The following is a 26419-nucleotide window of genomic DNA, read 5'->3' as shown; positions in this document are numbered from 1 at the left end:
CCTCACCTTAATTGGGGCAACTGTCATGCTTATATCGGTTGCTGTATGACCTGTCGTTTTAAATGTTGATTTCGTCGAAATTTTTATCTTTTGATTACGTTTTACAACATAGGTCTATCTTTTGTAGTTCTTAAACAAGAGTGACTTAAATCTATGGTAAAGTTTCATTTGGCCGTCAGTTGATATATTATTAATTTATGTGTAGCGTGTGTATATCTCTGTGTGTTTCATTGCTGTATGTAGCTGATCATATCGTCCTGGAGATTTCCTGTCCACATCCGGCCAATAAGAACTCTCATCTGAAAAAACGGAAACACCTCACACAAAATGCTCAGTACTCAAGTAACAGTCTACATGGAAATTCCCACCTAGTCGCCTACTGCGAAATTCGTTTTTAAAATTGCGCAGGACCGTTTTAATCTCAGTAATACTCATAATCTCTATGTTCATTTCAATTAATGTTCCCTTAAGAATCTTGTCCATGAAAACTAGACCCGTGAAGATCCGGGGTAGAATAGGTCACTCGACCTGACCACTCGACCCCGTTTGTCGCCTCTTATGACAAGCATAGTCGCCTTTTACGACAAGCATGGGTTGCTGAAGACCTATTCTACCCCGGATCTTCACTGGTCTGAACACTTAATGATGGTTACTGTTTACATGTACAATGTGAGGGCTAATAGCGTGTGGTGTATGTGAAGATGATGTAACAAGTTGTTTGACTTTATTCATGAATATGTATGATGTACAAGCGACTTGGAAAATAACTTTTTTTTAAATTCAGATGTAATTGTAAACGTTATCAATGTTCGCGTATACTGATGGCATCACTATGAGTTAACACTCATTGATAAATAGTATGGTAGAGTTTGCATACCTTCCTGAAAAGTGTTTGAAAACACAAGGTGCATATTTCTAGAATGTTTGCCTAAAGTTCTGTACAGAGTATCTGAATTCAATATAGCATGTGTAGAATACTTACATTGTGTACGAGTGCTTGAATATTATCAACGTGGTAAATATTCTTTCCTATGGTACATTTACAGTGAAAACACATACCTTTAAAGTTATTGAATCTTCTTTGTAATCAAATTGCTTCCCCTCTTGTACTTAATATAAATTTAACAAACAATACAATATTATAGTTTATTGATGAACTGGTCGCAATGTTCAGATCAATATAGACTTCCGGTCAACAACATGGGTTCAACATGGATTGCTGTTGGACAGCTACAGAGACATTATTTACAGTTTATTATTCAGCATGGTTATTACTATGGAATTTTCTGGACCATTCAGTGACAAATTCAAGACAAATCTTTCTTGCAGTATTTAGCTCTCCGACTTATGGTGTCAAAACATTTCTCAAGGCTTAACGACGTAGTTTCAGTAAATTATCTCCCTTTGTTCACAGTGTACTGCACAATATAAACAAAGGTTGGTTGGTTTGGTTTGGTTGGTTGGTTTGTTGTTTAACGCCCCACTCAGCAATATTCCAGCTATATGACGGTGGTCTGTGAATAATCGAGTCTGGACCAGACAATCCAGTGATTCATGTCATGCAATTGGGATTGATTACATGCATCAACTAAGTCAGCGAGCCTGACTACCCGATCCCGTTAGTCGCCTTTTACGACAAGCATAGTCACCTTTTACGGCAAGCATGGGTTGCTGAAGACCTATTCTACCCCGGATCTTCACGGGTCATGTTCAAGCATACATCTGTCAATATTTAAACGAATTTGTCCATACTATATGTCCTGACCTGCTCTGCCATTTACGATGTGTATATTGACCTTTTTCACACTTCGCTACTTCCGGTTTGAAAGCGAGGCTTGGAGAGCAGAAGGTGAAGGCTGGATAGCACATGAAACACATGGAGATGTCAACAAGACACGCAATCGGGACAAACTGTGACAATTTAACCATCCCGGTACATTTATCATAAGTATTGAAACATTATTCTTATTCTTATCATTGACAAATTATTCTACTGTTATCTGGACTCCTTACCGATATAAATTTGAGTCGTTCTGTTGTGATTTCAATTTAAAATATCCATGACCAGCTGGTAACTCCCAGTGCAGTTTATGGTAGCTGAACAGACTTAATACAAATGCTACTGAAATCTTGTAAAGAATAATTCATTGTTTACACACCATTAAGCCAAACTATCTATTGTTAGTTTAAATAACTTTGCGGGTTGTATTTGAAGTCGAAATATTGACCTTTTGACCATGTCCAGATATGTCAGAACTAACTAAAATATGTTTATATAATGTATCAAATTGTAACCTACTGAGAATTTACGATCGTAACAAATCAGAATTTTGCATCAGTTGCGTATTTGATGTAAACTGTAAGGGACTCAAATGCATTCAAATAAAATATTAGACCTCTGGGTCTACTTGTGCTGTTGTGATTGTGAACAGTTGTCATTTTGATTGTCAATGTCGACAGATTAGATAGGATGAGGTGTAATATTTCAACTGAATTATTACATAAAGTGTGTGTAAATATTTGAAGTAAAGTACAGTTTGATCTGCAATTTTGTAAACAATATTTCTACCAAAATGATATTTACTTTACTGTACCAAATTAATCATGTCATGAAATGAACAAAAACACAACTAATTAATGTCCAATAAATGTTCAATCTACATGTGATCTGTATATAGTTTACAGAAACAGATAACTCTTTAACAGTCTGTATTCAAATATTGCAAATGCATAAATTGATATTGACATTACTATAAACTTAAAGTATAAACAGAATTATTTTTCATTCCCATGCATATTGCAATCATAACTCATTTATTCCCTTTGTTTAACTGTGAAACCCATCTGGTTTTATGTCCACAAACATGTTTTGAAACTTTTAAAACAAAATAATTTTTTGTGCCATGTATCATTGATTATTAATCATATCAATTTATATGTAAGAATATAGTTGTGCTTAATGTCATTTTGCAATAATTATTTTGTTATGATGTAATAGTTTACTATTGTTAACAATCTTTAGAACTTTAGTTTATTTCAGTCAAGTCAAGTGGTGTGATCATTTTGATAATTTTTATAATTCAATCAAAACGAGAAAAATATAAAAATATAAATACGTAAAAGAAATTTGTTTTCCTTGTCAAATAACGATGATAGCATGAATTTATCTCATCTTGTGATCTGAAAAAGTTAATATTTTCAAGTCAAGATATCAGCTTTAGTAAACCACAAGAATTCATTTCACAAAAAAATTCAAGTCTTATATTTTCTTTGTGATCTTCATGACCTTACTCAGAAAACCATAGTGTCAACGAGGCAGACTGACCGTAGGTGTGACAAAACGTGATATTTCACCTGATTTTAATTAAAATCTTATCTATTTCACTCTAGCGAAAGTATGTTTTCAGCATGGTCAGACTAAACAAAGTATTTCATGATTAAATACCGGTAATATAAATATCAAAACGTGTTTCATTATAACAAGAGTGAATTGCCGTGTGACATTGATATAAAGAGCTGTAGTACACTGTCATTAAATTGATGCATCTGTTGTGTTTACTCTTTACACAGAATATACTGTTTGAGTTTTCGACATATCAGATGAATTGATGCCTTCAAGATTGTTCAAAAGTAGCATGTAATGTCCCCCACTGTGATTAATTTTCCTTAAATTTCTCTATTTCAGAAGAATGTTGTTTTCTAAATAAGCAATATTTTGAGAGAAGGTGAATATGCATTGTTTATAAAAAAAATTATGGAAGTAGAAATATTATTACAATATTATTGAAGTATTCATTTCAGGCTTTGAGTCCAGAGAGTCAACACAATGAAGTACTAAAATCCGGTGACGGATGTCTGGAGGAGCTTTCTGCTGACAATAGCACAATGGTTACAATGTGCATCCTGTCAAAGGACGAGGAAGTGTAACATTTGTTTACAAGCAAGAAAATTATTTTTAATTTTAAGGTTTTTTTAACTTGTTTTTTAAGATTTCACACATTACTGCTTTTGTCGTGCACGGTGCAATCTCAATCGTTAATAATCGGTTAAATAAGTGATGTTTGAAGAACAAGTAAAGTTTCATCTCTCATTGTACACACTGAATAGAGTAAGCGCCCCTTCTGAATATTTATTTTGACACTAGTTATTTTGTGAACTAATTTCATTTGCATCGTAATATGTTTAGATGAAAATCATAGCAGAAAAAGTGTTTTTGTCAACTGGACTCATGGTAAAACGACAGTGCTTTGTTCACACCACTGTGAAACGTGAAATAAACATGATCGACGATCTCGAGTTCGCCAAGCCACGTATTGACTGAGCAAATTTGCAAAAGTACACTGACCTGTTACATGTTATGCGGTTCATTTACGATACAAAACTTCTTTCATTGAATGCACTGTCACATTGTACCTATATGCCGACGAGTTTATGATAAATATAATATCTGTTTCTGAAATCCGTATCTCGAAATGCACCTTTCGATTCACTTCCGGGATCCTGACAAAAAATGCTAATTCCAGTGTATTACAGGCATATTTTAGTAGGACCCCAGGATTAAATGTGAAATATATTCTATATTAGATACAGAGGATACCATTTTTTGTTTGTTTGAAATGACCATCAGTGAAATGCACAACATGCTGTCTGTTCCCTATGAGCTGAAGCGACTCGCATTGCATAGAGCTATGCTCTCCAAGCCTCGTTTTCAATCAAAGATGGCGAAAGTGTGAAAAAGGTCAATAGACAGCACCAACAACCAGATGATCCACATTTAGGCTACTTGAGTCAGTGCTAATTAGGCCTTTTCGGAAACAACAAATATGTTTCTGTCTCTTCCCGAAAATACGATTTTTCATGACATCACTGAGCGTTTTAGACTAGGGCTGTACATAAAATTGTAACTAGCAGCCTACAGAGAGTCGATCTAAAAATACTTCCATTGTTTTGATTCCCTCTCTTCGCTGTATAAGAGAAGTCTTATCAACCTTTCCCATGGCCTGAATGAGCCACATTGTTTCACAAAAACCAAAGTCAGAAGATTAGTACATTTTAACTTTAAAAAGAAATGATTTCAGAAATAACAAGGAAGAAATGGCGATAACTGTCAGTGGTCAGTATGCGATGCATAAGTTAGGCATATTTACAGACCTATACGCTTACGATCAAAACCCGAACAAATATGACGGCCACAAAACGCCGCCAGATTGAATTCTGGTCAAACATATACTGCTTGCCCTTGGTAATTAATTACCCTTGGTATCCATAAAATAATAATATGGAAAAAAGTCTTTGGCTTTCTTCATATCTATATACATCATGTTCTGTGTATCAAATATTAATATCAACACTGACGCTCAGTGAAAGTGACCGGCAAACTGCATTCAAAACCCCGCCAATTCTGAATAATACGACACATTTAAATCATTTGACTATCTGCATGTACAGAAACACATCAACAAGCGGAGACTGCTTTTGAAAAATTAACTTCAATTCACAGATCATCTGTCCAGTTCCAAATGCAGCACAATCACTTTTTTTGGTTGTAATATGTCCAGAGTGAACTAAGATGGCTGGTGACAACACATCTTCCGCGACAATGTGACGTCATTCTGACGTCACTTCACGAGGCAACAGGTTAAACTTTTCAGCGGTCGCTCTCACGTCGCAAATAATGCTCGCCAATTGTTTTTAACTGTAATATTGCTCGTGACAACATTTAGTAGAGATGGTAGATCTACAAGTGGTTTCCTAAACATCATTTACAAAAAGTGTTGTAATGTCCAAAGCAACAACGTTATCACAACGTTAATTTGCAACGTTGTTGTTACGTTGTGGAATAACGTTACAATGTAACGTAATACTAACGTTGTCATAGAGATACGCAATTACGTTCTGAAAATTTTAGTATTAAGAGATGAAAATTCAAATGCCGAATATAAAGAAAGGTAATTCATTACTGCCTTGGCATTCTGACAAGTTCATGTTGATTTTGATAAAGCAGTTTTATTCCTTTATGACTATCGAGAAGCAAACTCTATAACGTTTCACCGACGTTTCAGAAACTTAGTTACAAAACGTTGTGTGATGTCCGATGCACAACGTTTTCCCAACGTGAATGTGCAACGTTGTTATAACGTTGTGAAATAACGTTGCACGTTGACGTTATGATAATGTTGTGACAACGTTATATCACGACGTTACCAATCCACAACCTTTCCACAACGTTGTGACAACGTCGTGTGTTAGCTGGGTGGCTTCCAGTCACCCGATGTGTTCCTCATCATAAAGAAGTTGGCATTCATATATTCTCTACCTTATGAATACACTTAGTACAAGAAAAGGAAGCAAAGCTGGTTACGTCATGGCACAAGTGACCCGTGAAGATCCGGGGTAGAATAGGTTTTCAGCAACCCATGCTTGCCGTAAAATGCGACTATGCTTGTCGTAAGATGCGACTAACAGGATCGGGTGGTCAGGATCGCTGACTTGGTTGATGCATGTCATCGATCCCAATTACGTTGATCGATGCTCATGATATCAATCACTGGATTGTCTGGTCCAGACTAGATTATTTACAGACCGCTGTCATATTCAGTTGCCTGTTCGCCGTGATTGTACGGTCTGCAGAAAGTGATAAGGTTCCTTTTCCGCATTTAATTATTCACGCAAGCTGCACTTCGCCATTCTGACCACATACGGAAATCAAGACTCAAAAACGAACCGGATTCAATGATGTATCTCGATCGCCTCCTTGTTAAAGCAAGTTCTCGACTTGAATGTCCTATATTTTTATCCATGCGGTTAAATACAATCACATGAAAATTTAATTTACATGCACACTCATCTATCGTATGATTGTTAAAAAAGGATTATTGATGACGTAATAAAAGAATTATTGCTGACACAATAAAATATTTTTGTAGACGCAACAAAAACACCATTGTTGATAGATGGACAGTACAATTACTAGAATATCACCGATTTAATGTTTAAAAGTAGCATACAACAATAAAAAGATATCACTAAATAGTCATGAAAATCGCAAGCTCCGACGTTCATACAGTTTGGCCCTCACTCTATGAAGGTTCATACTCCAATGAAAATGAAGGTCAATTCTTAAATATATATCAATATATATATATATATATATCAATATATATATATATATATATATATATATACCCCGGGGCATGGGTTGCCCAGTCGCCTCGGACGCCCGAATTCGCTCTTAAGAGATACGTCCCTTAGACGTGCCAGTATGATCGTTGGTTCGTATCCTGGGTCTCCTTGGCCTTTTTTAGATCTGTCAACACCATACCATTGGCAAAATGTTCAAGGCGTGCTCCCTTCGTGGCTTTCGTCCCAAATCAAGCTGCCATGGCGTGATATAACTGAACCAATGCTCGAAGCGGCGTTACACCTAATCGCTCACCCTTGATTAATCCTTTCTCAAATTACTGAAATAAAACGATAAGATGTTTGGGAACGCAATACGTAACGGTATACGATTTCTTGACCGTATTCATTCGAAAGTAACTCAGATAACTCTAAGAATTGTAAGCGTTGATAAACCTTTATGTCCATTGAGTGAACGCAACGCAAAATGTAGATACAGGAAGAAATATTGGCGTGCGCCACTCAGCACCAGGATGTCGAGTGGGTATCCGGGAGTGTGACACTATATATTGTGTGGTTACAGTAGACTAGGCATTCCTTTCGTCTGCAGCCAGGCACGTGTTACCTTCAATATGGGGAGAACAGTAGTGTTTGGAATCACTTTCTTCATTTTGCGTAAGTAACACCTGACTGATTGTTGTTTAATGCCGCTAACATCAATGTTTTAACTTCATTATTCATTAAGATTAATTTATTTACTCAAAACCAATACTATATACAACTGACCTGTGAAGATCCAAGTTAGAATTGGCTTTCAGCAACCCATGCTTGTCTTAAGAGGCGACTAGCGGTATCGGGTGATTAGGCTGGCTGACTTGGTTGATGCATGTCATCGTATCCCAATTAAGTAAGGATAGGAATTTATCAACACAATATTACAGATGTTTCAGTTTAGTACTAAAATTGTTTCACCATAATACCTAAGATATTGTTTCGGCACTACTGATGTACTGCCGTTGTTGTTTCATCACAGTACTACAGATGTTGTTTCAGCACAGTACTACAGATGTTGTTTCATCACAGTACTACAGATGCTGTTTCATCACAGTACTACAGATGTTTCAACACAATATAAAAGATGTTTCAGCCAAGTTCTAAATATATTTCAGCACAATACCAAAGAGATTGTTTCCGTATTACCGATGTAGTGACGATGTTGTTTCACCAGTGCTACATTTACATGCGACGTTTCAGTGCTTAAGACATTGGTACAGTAGAGTAGATATTATTATACTGGAGTAGAGAAGCCTGTATAAACATTGCCTCCTACTTGTATATATACTTGCCAACAACACTTTGTAAATCACTTGCTTGATAACGGTGTTAGAACCTACACCGAATGTCGCTCTTAATTGTAATAAAGAAGTTGTTCATCCATAAATTCTTATCCTTACTTAGTACTCCAACTTCTCAATGTCTATCAAAGAAGTTATCCGTCGTCTTCATTGAGACGTGGCAATCTCAACCATCAACCGACTCGCTCTTAATTGTAATAAAGAAGTTGTTCATCCAAAAATTCGTATCCTTACTTAGTACTCCAACTTCTCAATGCCTATCAAAGAACGTACCCCAGTTGCGTAGATCGGTGTTCATTATACTAATCACTGGATTGTCTGGTACACACACACACACACACACACACATTGCACGTTTGAATTAACCTCAGGATGAAGGGTCTTAGATCTCATTCATTTGTATATTGGTACTTCGTCAGTATAGACCACTTCACTGGCGTTCATTTAGGAATGTCTCAAGATAAATTAGGAGAGGTAATGAGGAAAAATACCAGTATACCCAAGTAAAGGTTCTGATACCTGAATTCATGTTGTTTACCTGTGTAAAAATATACCGTTAATACCATGTTCAAGTAGGTTCTTCCACAAATTACCAAGGTTTTTATGAAGTCAATAAATGCGCAATATTGTTTTCTTTTAGATTTTTCAAGTAAGTGCATCAGTGTATTAATATTAAAGATAGCATCACTTGTTGATGATTGTTTTCTGCTTGCAATTACATTCTAAGAGCTGATCGTGTCTTCGTAAAAAGTTCGCCAAAATAGCTCTGAATTGTAACAGGTCTATATATCGAGGACCTGTCCTCTCTTCTTATGAATTGTTTCAATTGTGCCATCAAGACTTGCTTCTGGAAGTACAGCGGAAGATAAAAGAAGTTTTAATAATTAAATGGACACAATAAGCTATCACATTCAATCAAATATTCATTTTTAATACAATCGATACCTCTGCTCTGTGGCGTTTTTGTTAATTGCAAAAAAATCACATTGATGTCGTGTTTGAGGATGACGTTAATATAAGGACTATAATGTACATATCTTTGAAAGGCATTTAGAAGTGATACACATAAGGAAGAGAGTATATGGATGTCAACTTCTTATTATGAGGAACACAACGTTTCGGAGTATATGCTTCACAGGTGAATAAATGCCATGAGGCAGAGAGCATATATATGTACATACCCCCGGCCACCCGTTTGCCCAGTGTCCATTACCGATTACTTGTCTATGATACTTAAGTACTGGCTTCCATACTATCAGCGCTAATTACTGTTGAAAGTGTTTACTTCCATTGTCTGTCGTTAATCACCTATCAGCGCCAATCACCTGTTGGCCTCCCTTTGTTATTTTCCACCTTTTGTTATGTTATTAATTTTGTTGTCCTTACATGTACATATATATGCATTCTGCCTCATGGCATTCATTTACCTGATGAGGGCGTAAGCATATAGGATTAAGCAATCACGGCTTTATCTCCGCGGCACTGACTGGATAAGTGCACGAATTCTGTCCTGCGGAATAGGTCTTCAGCAACCCATGCTTGCCGTAAAAGGCGACTAACGGGTTCGGGTGGTCAGGCGCGCTGACTTGGTTGATGCATGCCATCGATCCCAATTGCGTGGATTGATGCTCGTGAGATATATCACTGGATTGTCAGGTCCAGAATTGATTTTCTACAGAGCGCCGTCATATAGCTGTAATATTGCTAAGTGCGGCGTTAAACAACAAACCAACCGACCAATTGTCCTGCGGAATTCTGCGCCATTCTGCTTGTAACGTGTTGGTCAGTTGTTGGAGTGTCTTCGTCCCAGAGATGCTCCGATCGGCAGCTGTAAGTCCGACATTTTCGAAACTTGAAAAATATTGACAATTGAATGACAATATTTTTGCTTATGCTTACCCTTGTATAGCCACTGCCACGAGTTGAGAATGTCATAACTTGAACGTGCATTTTGCTTTACTGTTTTTCTCCGTGATATTTTTTTAACAAGTGTGAAAACGATGCCGTTTAAGACATTGCAAATCGACATTGCTGCGTTTTGACGCACCATTTGTCGAATATCAAGCCACTAACATTTTCCAATAGCATCTATCCAATTTATGTCCCGGATTTTTTTGTGTAGTCACGTTGAGACTCCTGCTCACGTCAATGATGAGGCTATTGCTCTGTGTGTTTCTTTGTTTGTTTCTTTGAGTATTCATTCATTTATTTATCTATTTTTTTTATTTTTTTTTCCAGAGATTGTCGTATGCCGAGCCCGATACGGCAGCTTCAAGTACGTCTGCATCAGCGACAGAAGTTGTAACGGCAACGGTACTTGTCCCATTCCATGTCGATCTGCGTGCGAGTGTCTCAATGGATACAGCGGCCATGACTGCACCAAACGTATGTGAATCTGAACTTCGGGTCTCGTTGTAAAATTTCATACAGTAGAATACCAGAATGATAAAGATGTGAGGGACAGGCCTTTTCCAGTCCCATTTGAAAGGAAATGGTTAACTGGAATTATAACTGCTGCACAATTGATCTTGTGGATTATGTATCATGAATGGTCAAGGAAAACTATTAGCAGGGGTGACACAGTGATACTGTTGTAAACTACTGGGGAAGCTGACAGAGTGGTACTGTTGTAAACTACTGGGGAAGGTGACAGAGCGGTACTGTTGTAAACTACTGGTGAAGGTGACAGAGAGGTACTGTTGTAAACTACTGGGGAAGGTGACAGAGCGGTACTGTTGTAAACTACTGGTGAAGCTGACAGAGTGGTACTGTTGTAAACTACTGGGGAAAATTACAGAGTGATACTGTTGTAAAGTACTGGGGAAGCTGACAGAGTGGTACTGTTGTAAACTACTGGGGAAGGTGACAGAGAGATACTGTTGTAAACTACTGGGGAAGGTGACAGAGTGGTACTGTTGTGAACTACTTGGGAAGGTGACAGAGTGGTACTGTTGTAAACTACTGGGGAAGCTGACAGACCGGTACTGTTGTAAACTACTGGGGAAGGTGACAGAGAGATACTGTTGTAAACTACTGGGAAGGTGACAGAGTGGTACTGTTGTAAACAACTGGGGAAGATCACAGAGTGGTACCGTTGTAAACAACTGGGGAAGATCACAGAGTGGTACTGTTGTACACTACTGAAGAAGACCACAGAGTGGTACTGTTGTAAACAACTGGAGAAGACCACAGAGTGGTACTGTTGTAATCTATTTGGGAAGATCACAGAGAGATACTGTTGTAAACTACTGAGGAAGATCACAGAGAGGTACTGTTGTAAACTACTGGGGAAGATCACAGAGTGGCACTGTTGTAAACTACTGGGGAAGGTGACAGAGTGGCACTGTTGTAAACTACTGGGGAAGATCACAGAGTGGCACTGTTGTAAACTACTGGGGAAGGTGACAGAGTGGTACTGGTGTAAACTACTGGGAAAGGTGACAGAGAGGTACTGTTGTAAACTACTGGGGAAGATGACAGAGAGGTACTGTTGTAAACTACTGGGAAAGGTGACAGAGAGGTACTGTTGTAAACTACTGGGAAAGGTGACAGAGAGGTACTGTTGTAAACTACTGGGAAAGTCGACAGAGAGATATTGTTGTAAACTACTGGGGAAGATGACAGAGTGATACTGTTGTAAACTACTGGGAAAGGTGACAGAGAGGTACTGTTGTAAACTACTGGGAAAGGTGACAGAGAGGTACTGTTGTAAACTACTGGGGAAGATGACAGAGAGTTACTGTTATAAACTACTGGGGAAGGTGACAGAGAGGTACTGTTGTAAGCTACTGGGGAAGGTGACAGAGAGCTACTGTTGTAAACTACTGGAGAATATGACAGAGACATACTGTTGTAAACTACTGGGGAACATGACAGAGTGATACTGTTATAAACTACTGGGGAAGGTGAAAGAGAGATACTGTTATAAACTACTGGGGAAGGTGACAGAGAGATACTGTTGTAAACTACTGGGGAAGGTGACAGAGTGGTACTGTTGTAAACAACTGGGGAAGATCACAGAGAGATACCGTTGTAAACAACTGGGGAAGATCACAGAGTGGTACTGTTGTACACTACTGAAGAAGACCACAGAGTGGTACTGATGTAAACAACTGGAGAAGACCACAGAGTGGTACTGTTGTAATCTATTTGGGAAGATCACAGAGAGATACTGTTGTAAACTACTGAGGAAGATCACAGAGAGGTACTGTTGTAAACTACTGGGGAAGATCACAGAGTGGCACTGTTGTAAACTACTGGGGAAGATCACAGAGTGGCACTGTTGTAAACTACTGGGGAAGGTGACAGAGTGGTACTGGTGTAAACTACTGGGAAAGGTGACAGAGAGGTACTGTTATAAACTACTGGGAAAGTCGACAGAGAGATATTGTTGTAAACTACTGGGGAAGATGACAGAGTGATACTGTTGTAAACTACTGGGAAAGGTGACAGAGAGGTACTGTTGTAAACTACTGGGAAAGGTGACAGAGAGGTACTGTTGTAAACTACTGGGGAAGATGACAGAGAGTTACTGTTATAAACTACTGGGGAAGGTGACAGAGAGGTACTGTTGTAAGCTACTGGGGAAGGTGACAGAGAGCTACTGTTGTAAACTACTGGAGAATATGACAGAGACATACTGTTGTAAACTACTGGGGAACATGACAGAGTGATACTGTTATAAACTACTGGGGAAGGTGAAAGAGAGATACTGTTATAAACTACTGGGGAAGGTGACAGAGAGATACTGTTGTAAACTACTGGGGAAGGTGACAGAGTGGTACTGTTGTAAACAACTGGGGAAGATCACAGAGAGATACTGTTGTAAACTACTGAGGAAGATCACAGAGTGGTACGCTTGTAAACTACTGGGGTAGGTGAAAGAGTGGTACTGTTGTAAACTACTGGGAAAGGTGACAGAGAGGTACTGTTCTAAACTGCTGGGGAAGGTGACAGAGAGGTACTGTTGTCAGCTACTGGGGAAGGTGACAGAGAGATACTGTTATAAACTACTGGGGAAGATCACAGAGTGGAACTGTCGTAAACTAGTGGGAAAGATGACAGAGAGGTACTGTTGTCAGCTACTGGGGAAGGTGACAGAGCGATACTGTTGTGAACTACTGGGGAAGGTGACAGAGTGGTACTGTTTTAAACTACTGGGGAAGATGACAGAGATGTACTGTTGTAAACTACTGGGGAAGGTGACAGAGAGATACTGTTGTAAACTACTAGGGAAGGTGACAGAGTGGTACTGTTGTAAACAACTGGGGAAGATCACAGAGTGGTACTTTTGTAAACAACTGGGGAAGATCACAGAGTGGTACTGTTGTAGACTACTGAGGAAGACCACAGAGTGGTACTGTTGTAAACAACTGGGAAAGATCACAAAGAGTACTGTTGTAATCTACTGGGGAAGATCACAGAGAGATACTGTTGTACACTACTGAGGAAGATGACAGAGTGGTACGCTTGTAAACTACTGGGGAAGATCACAGAGAGATACTGTTGTAAACTACTGGGGAAGATCACAGAGTGGTACTGTTGTAAACTACTGGGGAAGATCACAGAGTGGTACTGTTGTAAACTACTGGGGAAGGTGACAGAGTGGTACTGGTGTAAACTACTGGGAAAGGTGACAGAGAGGTACTGTTATAAACTACTGGGAAAGTCGACAGAGAGACACTGTTGTAAACTACTGGGAAAGGTGACAGAGAGGTACTGTTGTAAACTACTGGGGAAGGTGACAGAGAGCTACTGTTGTAAACTACTGGAGAATATGACAGAGACATGCTGTTGTAAACTACTGGGGAACATGACAGAGTGATACTGTTATAAACTACTGGTGAAGGTAAAAGAGAGATACTGTTATAAACTACTGGGGAAGGCGACAGAGAGTTACTGTTGTAAACTACTGGGAAAGGTGACAGAGAGGTACTGTTGTAAACTACTGGGGAAGGTGACAGAGAGCTACTGTTGTAAACTACTGGAGAATATGACAGAGACATACTGTTGTAAACTACTGGGAAACATGACAGAGTGATACTGTTATAAACTACTGGGGAAGGTGAAAGAGAGATACTGTTATAAACTACTGGGGAAGGTGAAAGAGAGATACTGTTATAAACTACTGGGGAAGGTGACAGAGTGGTACCGTTGTAAACAACTGGGGAAGATCACAGAGTAGTACTGTTGTAAACAACTGGGGAAGATCACAGAGTGGTACTGTTGCACACTACTGAGGAAGATCACAGAGTGGTACTGTTGTAAACAACTGGGGAAGATCACAGAGTGGTACTGTTGTAAACTACTGGGGAAGATCACAGAGTGGTACTGTTGTACACTACTGAGGAAGATCACAGAGTGGTACGCTTGTAAACTACTTCGGAAGGTGACAGAGTGGTACTGTTGTAAACTACTGGGAAAGGTGACAGAGAGGTACTGTTGTAAACTACTGGGAAAGTCGACAGAGAGATACTGTTGTAAACTACTGGGGAAGATGACAGAGTGATACTGTTGTAAACTACTGGGAAAGGTGACAGAGAGGTACTGTTGTAAACCACTGGGAAAGGTGACAGAGAGGTACTGTTCTAAACTGCTGGGGAAGGTGACAGAGTGGAACTGTCGTAAACTAGTGGGAAAGATGACAGAGAGGTACTGTTGTCAGCTACTGGGGAAGGTGACAGAGCGATACTGTTGTGAACTACTGGGAAAGGTGACAGATAGGTACTGTTTTAAACTACTGGGGAAGATGACAGAGATGTACTGTTGTTAGCTACTGGGGAAGGTGACAGAGAGATACTGTTGTAAACTACTGGAAAAGGTGACAGAGAGGTGCTGTTATAAACTACTCGGGAAGGTGACAGAGAGATACTGTTGTAATTTACTTGGGAAGGTGACAGAGTTGTACTCTTGTAAACTACTGATGAAGATGACAGAGTGGTACGCTTGTAAACTACTGGGGAAGATCACAGAGAGATACTGTTGTAAACTACTGGGGAAGACCACAGAGTGGTACTGTTGTAAACTACTGGGGAAGATCACAGAGTGGTACTGTTGTAAACTACTGGGGAAGGTGACAGAGTGGTACTGGTGTAAACTACTGGGAAAGGTGACAGAGAGGTACTGTTATAAACTACTGGGAAAGTCGACAGAGAGACACTGTTGTAAACTACTGGGAAAGGTGACAGAGAGGTACTGTTGTAAACTACTGGGGAAGGTGACAGAGAGCTACTGTTGTAAACTACTGGAGAATATGACAGAGACATGCTGTTGTAAACTACTGGGGAACATGACAGAGTGATACTGTTATAAACTACTGGTGAAGGTAAAAGAGAGATACTGTTATAAACTACTGGGGAAGGCGACAGAGAGTTACTGTTGTAAACTACTGGGAAAGGTGACAGAGAGGTACTGTTGTAAACTACTGGGGAAGGTGACAGAGAGCTACTGTTGTAAACTACTGGAGAATATGACAGAGACATACTGTTGTAAACTACTGGGAAACATGACAGAGTGATACTGTTATAAACTACTGGGGAAGGTGAAAGAGAGATACTGTTATAAACTACTGGGGAAGGTGACAGAGTGGTACCGTTGTAAACAACTGGGGAAGATCACAGAGTAGTACTGTTGTAAACAACTGGGGAAGATCACAGAGTGGTACTGTTGCACACTACTGAGGAAGATCACAGAGTGGTACTGTTGTAAACAACTGGGGAAGATCACAGAGTGGTACTGTTGTAAACTACTGGGGAAGATCACAGAGTGGTACTGTTGTACACTACTGAGGAAGATCACAGAGTGGTACGCTTGTAAACTACTTCGGAAGGTGAAAGAGTGGTACTGTTGTAAACTACTGGGAAAGGTGACAGAGAGGTACTGTTGTAAACTACTGGGAAAGTCGACAGAGAGATACTGTTGTAAACTACTGGGGAAGATGACAGAGTGATACTGTTGTAAACTACTGGGAAAGGTGACAGAGATGTACTGTTGTAAACCACTGGGAAAGGTGACAGAGAGGTACTGTTCTAAACTGCTGGGGAAGGTGACAGAGTGGAACTGTCGTAAACTAGTGGGAAAGATGACAGAGAGGTACTGTTGTCAGCTACTGGGGAAGGTGACAGAGCGATACTGTTGTGAACTACTGGGAAAGGTGACAGATAGGTACTGTTTTAAACTACTGGGGAAGATGCCAGAGATGTACTGTTGTTAGCTACTGGGGAAGGTGACAGAGAGATACTGTTGTAAACTACTGGAAAAGGTGACAGAGAGGTGCTGTTATAAACTACTCGGGAAGGTGACAGAGAGATACTGTTGTAATTTACTTGGGAAGGTGACAGAGTTGTACTCTTGTAAACTACTGATGAAGATGACAGAGTGATACTATTGTAAACTACTGGGGAAGGTGACAGAGTGATACTGTTATAAACTACTAGGGAATGTGACAGAGAGGTACTGTTGTAAACTACTGGGGAAGGTGAAAGAGAGGTACTGTTGTAAACTACTGGGGAAGGTGAAATAGAGGTACTGTTATAAACTACTGGGGAAGGTGAAAGAAAGATACTGTTATAAACTACTGGGGAAGATCACAGAGTGGAAATGTCGTAAACTAGTGGGGAAGACGACAGAGAGGTACTGTTGTCAGCTACAGGGGAAGGTGACAGAGAGATACTGGTGTAAACTACTGGGAAGGCGACAGAGAGGTACTGTTCTAAACTACTGGGGAAGATGACAGAGAGGTACTGTTGTCAGCTACTGGGGAAAGTGACAGAGTGATACTCTTCCACACTACTGGGGAATGTGAAAGAAAGTCACTGTTCTAAACTATTGCGGAAGATGACAGAGTGGTACTGTTGTCAGCTACTGGGGAAGGTGACAGAGTGGTACTCTTCCACACTACTGGGGAATATTACAGAGTGGAACTGTCGTAAACTAGTTAGGAAGATGACAGAGATGCACTGCTGTAAACTACTGGGGAAGGTGACAGAAAGCTACTGTTGTACACTACTGGGGAAGATGACAGAGAGGTACTGTTGTCAGCTACTCGGGAAGGTGACAGAGTGGTACTCTTCCACACTACTGAGATGACAGAGCGATACTGTTGGAAACTATTGGGGAAGGTGAAAGAGTGATACTGTTGTAAATTACTGGAGATGGTGACATAGAGGTACTGTTGTAAACTACTGGTGAATGTGACAAAGCGTTACTGTTGTAAACTACTGGGGAAGATCACAGAGTGGTACTGTTGTAAACTACTGGGGAAGATGACAGAGTGATACTGTTGTAAATTACTGGAGATGGTGACATAGAGGTACTGTTGTAAACTACTGGTGAATGTGACAAAGTGTTACTGTTGTAAACTACTGGGGAAGATCACAGAGTGGTACTGTTGTAAAATACTGGGGAAGATTACAGAGTGATACTGTTGTAAACTACTAGGAAAGGTGACAGAGAGGTACTGTTGTAAACCACTGGGGAAAGTGAAAGCGAGATACTTTTGAAAACTACTGGGGAAGATGACAGAGAGGTACTATTGTAAACTACTGGAGAAGATGACAGAGAGGTACTTTTGTCAACTACTGGGGTAGGTGACAGAGTGGTACTGTTGCACACTACTGGGGAAGGTGACAGAGAGGCACTGTTGTAAACTACTGGGGAAAGTGACAGAGAGGTACTGTCGTAAAGAACTGCGGAAGGTGAAAGAGTGGTATTCTTGTAAACTACTGGGGAAGGTGACTAAGTGATACTGTTGTCAACTACTGGGGGAGGTGACAGAGTAATAATGTTGCACACTACTGAGGAAGGTGACAGAGAGGTACTGTTGTAAACTAATTGGGAAGATGAAAGAGTGATACTATGGTGAACTACTAGTTTAGGGTGGCAGAGTGATACTGTGGTGAACTACTAGCTAAGGGTAGCAGAGTGATAATGTGGTGAACTACTAGCTAAGTGTGGCAGAGTGATACTGTGGTGAACTACTAGCTAAGTGTGGCAGAGTGATACTGTGGTGAACAACTAGCTAAGTGTGGCTGAGTGATACTGTGGTCAACAACTAGCTAAGTGTGGCTGAGTGATACTGTGGTGAACAACTAGCTAAGGGTAGCAGAGTGATACTGTGGTGAACTACTAGCTAAGGGTAGCAGAGTGATACTGTGGTGAACAACTAGCTAAGGGTAGCAGAGTGATACTGTGGTGAACAACTAGCTAAGGGTAGCAGAGTGATACTGTGGTGAACTACTAGCTAAGGGTAGCAGAGTGATAATGTGGTGAACAACTAGCTAAGGGTAGCAGAGTGATACTGTGGTGAACAACTAGCTAAGGTTGGCAGAGTGATACTGTGGTGAACAACTAGCTAAGGTTCGCAGAGTGATACTGTGGTGAACAACTAGCTAAGTGTGGCAGAGTGATACTGTGGTCAACAACTAACTAATGGTAGCAGAGTAATACTGTGGTCAACAACTAGCTAAGGGTAGCAGAGTAATACTGTTTTGAACTACTAGCTGGGGGTGACAGAGTGATACTGTTGTGAACAACTGGCTAAGGGTAGCAGAGTGATACTGTGTTGAACAACTAGCTAAGGGTAGCAGAGTGATACTGTGTTGAACAACTAGCTAAGGGTAGCAGAGTGATACTGTGGTGAACAACTAGCTAAGTGTGGCTGAGTGATACTGTGGTCAACAACTAGCTAAGTGTGGCTGAGTGATACTGTGGTCAACAACTAGCTAAGTGTGGCTGAGTGATACTGTGGTCAACAACTAGCTAAGTGTGGCTGAGTGATACTGTGGTCAACAACTAGCTAAGTGTGGCTGAGTGATACTGTGGTCAACAGCTACCTAAGTGTGGCTGAGTGATACTGTGGTGAACAACTAGCTAAGTGTGGCTGAGTGATACTGTAGTGAACAACTAGCTAAGGGTAGCAGAGTGATACTGTGGTGAACTACTAGGTAAGGGTAGCAGAGTGATACTGTGGTCAACAACTAGCTAAGTGTGGCTGAGTGATACTGTAGTGAACAACTAGCTAAGGGTAGCAGAGTGATACTGTGGTGAACAACTAGCTAAGGGTAGCAGAGTGATAATGTGGTGAACTACTAGCTAAGGGTAGCAGAGTGATACTGTAGTGAACTACTAGCTAAGGGTAGCAGAGTGATACTGTGGTGAACTACTAGCTAAGGGTAGCAGAGTGATACTGTGGTGAACTACTAGCTAAGGGTAGCAGAGTGATACTGTGGTGAACTACTAGTTTAGGGTGGCAGAGTAATACTGTGGTGAACTACTAGTTTAGGGTGGCAGAGTGATACTGTGGTGAACTACCAGCTAAGTGTGGCAGAGTGATACTGTGGTGAACTACTAGCTAAGTGTGGCAGAGTGATACTGTGGTGAACTACTAGGTAAGGGTAGCAGAGTGATACTGTGGTCAACAACTAGCTAAGTGTGGCAGAGTGATACTGTGGTCAACAACTAGCTAAGTGTGGCAGAGTGATACTGTGGTGAACTACTAGGTAAGGGTAGCAGAGTGATACTGTGGTCAACAACTAGCTAAGTGTGGCTGAGTGATACTGTGGTCAACAACTAGCTAAGGGTAGCAGAGTGATACTGTGGTCAACAACTAGCTAAGTGTGGCAGAGTGATACTGTGGTGAACTACTAGGTAAGGGTAGCAGAGTGATACTGTGGTGAACTACTAGCTAAGTGTGGCAGAGTGATACTGTGGTGAACAACTAGCTAAGGTTGGCAGAGTGATACTGTGGTGAACAACTAGCTAAGGTTCGCAGAGTGATACTGTGGTGAACAACTAGCTAAGTGTGGCAGAGTGATACTGTGGTCAACAACTAACTAATGGTAGCAGAGTAATACTGTGGTCAACAACTAGCTAAGGGTAGCAGAGTAATACTGTTTTGAACTACTAGCTGGGGGTGACAGAGTGATACTGTTGTGAACAACTGGCTAAGGGTAGCAGAGTGATACTGTGTTGAACAACTAGCTAAGGGTAGCAGAGTGATACTGTGTTGAACAACTAGCTAAGGGTAGCAGAGTGATACTGTGGTGAACAACTAGCTAAGTGTGGCTGAGTGATACTGTGGTCAACAACTAGCTAAGTGTGGCTGAGTGATACTGTGGTCAACAACTAGCTAAGTGTGGCTGAGTGATACTGTGGTCAACAACTAGCTAAGTGTGGCTGAGTGATACTGTGGTCAACAACTAGCTAAGTGTGGCTGAGTGATACTGTGGTCAACAGCTACCTAAGTGTGGCTGAGTGATACTGTGGTGAACAACTAGCTAAGTGTGGCTGAGTGATACTGTAGTGAACAACTAGCTAAGGGTAGCAGAGTGATACTGTGGTGAACTACTAGGTAAGGGTAGCAGAGTGATACTGTGGTCAACAACTAGCTAAGTGTGGCTGAGTGATACTGTAGTGAACAACTAGCTAAGGGTAGCAGAGTGATACTGTGGTGAACAACTAGCTAAGGGTAGCAGAGTGATAATGTGGTGAACTACTAGCTAAGGGTAGCAGAGTGATACTGTAGTGAACTACTAGCTAAGGGTAGCAGAGTGATACTGTGGTGAACTACTAGCTAAGGGTAGCAGAGTGATACTGTGGTGAACTACTAGCTAAGGGTAGCAGAGTGATACTGTGGTGAACTACTAGTTTAGGGTGGCAGAGTAATACTGTGGTGAACTACTAGTTTAGGGTGGCAGAGTGATACTGTGGTGAACTACCAGCTAAGTGTGGCAGAGTGATACTGTGGTGAACTACTAGCTAAGTGTGGCAGAGTGATACTGTGGTGAACTACTAGGTAAGGGTAGCAGAGTGATACTGTGGTCAACAACTAGCTAAGTGTGGCAGAGTGATACTGTGGTCAACAACTAGCTAAGTGTGGCAGAGTGATACTGTGGTGAACTACTAGGTAAGGGTAGCAGAGTGATACTGTGGTCAACAACTAGCTAAGTGTGGCTGAGTGATACTGTGGTCAACAACTAGCTAAGGGTAGCAGAGTGATACTGTGGTCAACAACTAGCTAAGTGTGGCAGAGTGATACTGTGGTGAACTACTAGGTAAGGGTAGCAGAGTGATACTGTGGTGAACTACTAGCTAAGTGTGGCAGAGTGATACTGTGGTGAACTACTAGCTAAGTGTGGCTGAGTGGTACTGTGGTCAACAACTAGCTAAGTGTGGCTGAGTAGTACTGTGGTGAACAACTAGCTAAGTGTGGCTGAGTGATACTGTGGTCAACAACTAGCTAAGTGTGGCTGAGTGATACTGTGGTCAACAACTAGCTAAGTGTGGCTGAGTGATACTGTTGTGAACAACTAGCTAAGTGTGGCACAGTGATACTGTGGTGAACAACTAGCTAAGGGTGACAGAGTGATACTGTGGTGAACTACTAGGTAAGGGTAGCAGAGTGATACTGTGGTCAACAACTAGCTAAGTGTGGCTGAGTGATACTGTGGTCAACAACTAGCTAAGTGTGGCTGAGTGGTACTGTGGTGAACTACTAGCTAAGGGTGGCAGAGTGATACTGTGGTGAACTACTAGCTAAGTGTGGCAGAGTGATACTGTGGTGAACTACTAGCTAAGTGTGGCAGAGTGATACTGTGGTGAACTACTAGCTAAGTGTGGCAGAGTGATACTGTGGTGAACAACTAGCTAAGTGTGGCTGAGTGATACTGTGGTCAACAACTAGCTAAGTGTGGCTGAGTGATACTGTGGTCAACAACTAGCTAAGGGTAGCAGAGTGATACTGTGGTCAACAACTAGCTAAGTGTGGCAGAGTGATACTGTGGTGAACTACTAGGTAAGGGTAGCAGAGTGATACTGTGGTAAACTACTAGCTAAGTGTGGCAGAGTGATACTGTGGTGAACTACTAGCTAAGTGTGGCTGAGTGGTACTGTGGTCAACAACTAGCTAAGTGTGGCTGAGTGATACTGTGGTGAACAACTAGCTAAGTGTGGCTGAGTGATACTGTGGTCAACAACTAGCTAAGTGTGGCTGAGTGATACTGTGGTCAACAACTAGCTAAGTGTGGCTGAGTGATACTGTTGTGAACAACTAGCTAAGTGTGGCAGAGTGATACTGTGGTGAACAACTAGCTAAGGGTGACAGAGTGATACTGTGGTGAACTACTAGGTAAGGGTAGCAGAGTGATACTGTGGTCAACAACTAGCTAAGTGTGGCTGAGTGATACTGTGGTCAACAACTAGCTAAGTGTGGCTGAGTGGTACTGTGGTGAACTACTAGCTAAGTGTGGCTGAGTGATACTGTGGTCAACAACTAGCTAAGTGTGGCTGAGTGATACTGTGGTGAACAACTAATTAAGGGTAGCAGAGTGATACTGTGGTGAAAACCTAGCTAAGTGTGGCAGAGTGATACTGTGGTGAACTACTAGCTAAGTGTGGCAGAGTGATACTGTGGTGAACTACTAGCTAAGTGTGGCAGAGTGATACTGTGGTGAACAACTAGCTAAGTGTGGCAGAGTGATACTGTGGTGAACAACTAGCTAAGTGTGGCTGAGTGATACTGTGGTCAACAACTAGCTAAGTGTGGCTGAGTGATACTGTGGTGAACAACTAGCTAAGGGTAGCAGAGTGATACTGTGGTGAACTACTAGCTAAGGGTAGCAGAGTGATACTGTGGTGAACTACTAGCTAAGGGTAGCAGAGTGATACTGTGGTGAACAACTAGCTAAGGGTAGCAGAGTGATACTGTGGTGAACTACTAGTTTAGGGTGGCAGAGTGATACTGTGGTGAACAACTAGCTAAGGGTAGCAGAGTGATACTGTGGTGAACTACTAGCTAAGGGTAGCAGAGTGATACTGTGGTGAACTACTAGCTAAGGGTAGCAGAGTGATACTGTGGTGAACAACTAGCTAAGGGTAGCAGAGTGATACTGTGGTGAACAACTAGCTAAGGTTGGCAGAGTGATACTGTTGTGAACAACTAGCTAAGGTTGGCAGAGTGATACTGTGGTGAACAACTAGCTAAGTGTGGCAGAGTGATACTGTGGTCAACAACTAACTAAGGGTAGCAGAGTAATACTGTGGTGAACAACTAGCTAAGGGTAGCAGAGTGATACTGTTTTGAACTACTAGCTGGGGGTGACAGAGTGATACTGTGGTGAACAACTGGCTAAGGGTAGCAGAGTGATACTGTGTTGAACAACTAGCTAAGGGTAGCAGAGTGATACTGTGTTGAACAACTGGCTAAGGGTAGCAGAGTGATACTGTGGTGAACAACTAGCTAAGTGTGGCTGAGTGATACTGTGGTCAACAACTAGCTAAGGGTAGCAGAGTGATACTGTGGTCAACAACTAGCTAAGTGTGGCTGAGTGATACTGTGGTCAACAACTGGCTAAGTGTGGCTGAGTGATACTGTAGTGAACAACTAGCTAAGGGTAGCAGAGTGATACTGTGGTGAACAACTAGCTAAGGGTAGCAGAGTGATACTGTGGTCAACAACTAGCTAAGTGTGGCTGAGTGGTACTGTGGTCAACAACTAGCTAAGTGTGGCTGAGTGATACTGTGGTCAACAACTAGCTAAGTGTGGCTGAGTGATACTGTGGTCAACAACTAGCTAAGTGTGGCTGAGTGATACTGTGGTGAACAACTAGCTAAGTGTGGCAGAGTGATACTGTGGTCAACAACTAGCTAAGTGTGGCTGAGTGATACTGTGGTGAACAACTAGCTAAGTGTGGCAGAGTGATACTGTGGTCAACAACTAGCTAAGTGTGGCTGAGTGGTACTGTGGTCAACAACTAGCTAAGTGTGGCTGAACGATACTGTGGTCAACAACTAGCTAAGTGTGGCTGAGTGATACTGTGGTCAACAACTAGCTAAGTGTGGCTGAGTGATACTGTGGTCAACAACTAGCTAAGTGTGGCAGAGTGATACTGTGGTGAACAACTAGCTAAGTGTGGCTGAGTGATACTGTGGTCAACAACTAGCTAAGGTTGGCAGAGTGATACTGTGGTGAACTACTAGCTAAGGGTAGCAGAGTGATACTGTGGTGAACAACTAGCTAAGGTTGGCAGAGTGATACTGTGGTGAACTACTAGCTAAGGTTGGCAGATTGATACTGTGGTGAACTACCAGCGGGGGGTGACAGAGTGATACTGTGGTGAACTACTACCTAAGGCCGTCAGAATGATACTGTTTTGAACTACTAGCTGGGGGTGACAGAGTGATACTGTGGTGAACTACTAGCTAAGGTTGGCAGAGTGATACTGTGGTGAACTACTAGCTAATGGTGGCAATGTGATACTGTGGTGAACTACTAGCTAAGGGTCGCAATGTGATACTGTGTTGAACAACTAGCTGGGTGTGACAGAGCGATACTCTTGTGACCTAGTGGACAGGTTTGCATTTTGTTTTGAATTATCATGCATGGATGATCCATTGGTACTTTTGTAATCTAGTCGGGCAGTATTTTTTACAATTACTTATCTGTTTTACCTTCACAGCCCCAATCTGCACTGCTAAAGGAAACGAGTGTGGCGACAATGGCCACTGTAATACATCTTCCAAAGAATATTTTTGTCGCTGCATCAACGATTACACTGGACCAAAGTGCAAATCAGGTGAGCAGGGTTGTGAATACTACTGATGGACACTAATTACAAATCAACAAATCACAGGTACCCATATCAATAAATGTAAGGAAAAGGCAAACCAAAGGCGCAATGTTACTGTGTTTAGATTGATGGTAGCATGTGTAGGATAGCTATAAAAGTATTGTCCACTATAATGATGTGTTTATTTCAGCCCCTTTCTGCACCGTTGGGGGAAACGATTGTGGGGCAAACGGAAACTGCACACGTAAAGATTCTGGTCGTGGTAATTCATGTGTCTGCAAAAACGATTATACTGGAGAAAGATGCAACGATGGTAAGACTTCATATTATACTGCATCGGCACTACTGAGGGAATAATAATACTGTTCCTATTTATGTTCAATATACAACCAGGGGACACGGGTGGCCCAGTCGTCTCAGGCCCCGCGATTCGCTGTGCAGAGTGGCGTTCCTTGGGCACGCCAGAAACCTATGATTGTGGGTTCGAATTCGAATCCCGGTTCGCCCCGATTACGTTTCTAGGTTTATCAGAACCATACCCGTGCTCGTAGGTGATAAACTTCTGAGATCTGCATCACGTGGGGCTTTCCTCCCACATTAAGCTGACACGCCGTTGTATAACTGTAATACTGTGAAAAGCGGTGTTAAACCCAACTAACTCACTCACTCAACATACATGCTCAATCAACATTACGAAGTGAATTATATCTAAACGCTGTTTTGAACAGTTGTTAAGTCATATATCATTGTGTGTGTGTGTGTGTGTGTGTGTGTGTGTGTGTGTGTGTGTGTGTGTGTGTATAAGTGTGTGTGTGTGTAAGTGTGTTTGTGTGTGTGTAAGTGTGTATTAGTGTGTGTTGGGGGGGGGGGGGTCTGGGGGAGAGGGGGTGGGTGGGTGTTTGTGTTGGGGGGGGGTAGGGGTGGGGGGGGGTAGGGGTGGGGGGGGGGGGGGATGGTGGCGATAACGATGTAAGAAGTGTTCGTTACATGGTAATACTACAGTACTACTCATATTCGCCGGACAATACCCAATGGTTTGTGCTCGTACTCTGATCAGTGACAATACCCAATGGTTTGTGCTCGTACTCTGATCAATGACAATACCCAATGGTTTGTGCTCATACTCTGATCAATGACAATACCCTATGTTTTGTGCTCGTATTCTGATCAATGACAATACTGTGTAACGGGGCGGTGGGTAGCCTAGTGGTTAAAGCGTTTGCTCGTCACGCTGAAGACCCAGGTTCGATTCCCTACATTAGCAATATTCCAGCAATATCACGGCGGGGGACACCAGAAATGGGCTTCATACATTGTACCCATGTTAGCGCTTTAGAGACAGCCACGATAGGAGTATGGTGTTGTGTCAGTCAACCGATA

The 26419-nt window shown here is 41.4% G+C and overlaps 1 protein-coding gene across 4 annotated transcripts in view; it reads left to right on the top strand.

Moving 5' to 3' along the window:
• The first annotated feature begins 7730 nt into the window (after positions 1–7730).
• The window catches only part of LOC139471319 (neurogenic locus notch homolog protein 1-like), a 44652-nt gene continuing 25963 nt past the window's right edge, over positions 7731–26419 (top strand). For 3 of the 4 annotated variants that reach the window (XM_071253627.1, XM_071253626.1, XM_071253625.1), the window contains exons 1-2: positions 7731–7794; positions 10713–10859. In XM_071253627.1, coding sequence (XP_071109728.1) covers positions 7752–7794; positions 10713–10859 — 190 coding nt within the window. In that variant the 5' untranslated portion in view covers positions 7731–7751. Of the gene's footprint in view, positions 7795–10712; positions 10860–25229; positions 25353–26419 lie in introns of all 4 variants that reach the window. The other variant, XM_071253628.1, reaches the window with a different exon arrangement.

The sequence above is a fragment of the Haliotis cracherodii genome, unplaced genomic scaffold (genome assembly GCF_022045235.1).
Source record: "Haliotis cracherodii isolate W230 unplaced genomic scaffold, xgHalCrac1.p SCAF_22, whole genome shotgun sequence".
Taxonomy (NCBI): domain Eukaryota; kingdom Metazoa; phylum Mollusca; class Gastropoda; order Lepetellida; family Haliotidae; genus Haliotis; species Haliotis cracherodii.
The sequence above is the reverse complement of the archived record's forward strand: the minus strand, read 5'-3'. Positions and strand labels throughout refer to the sequence as shown.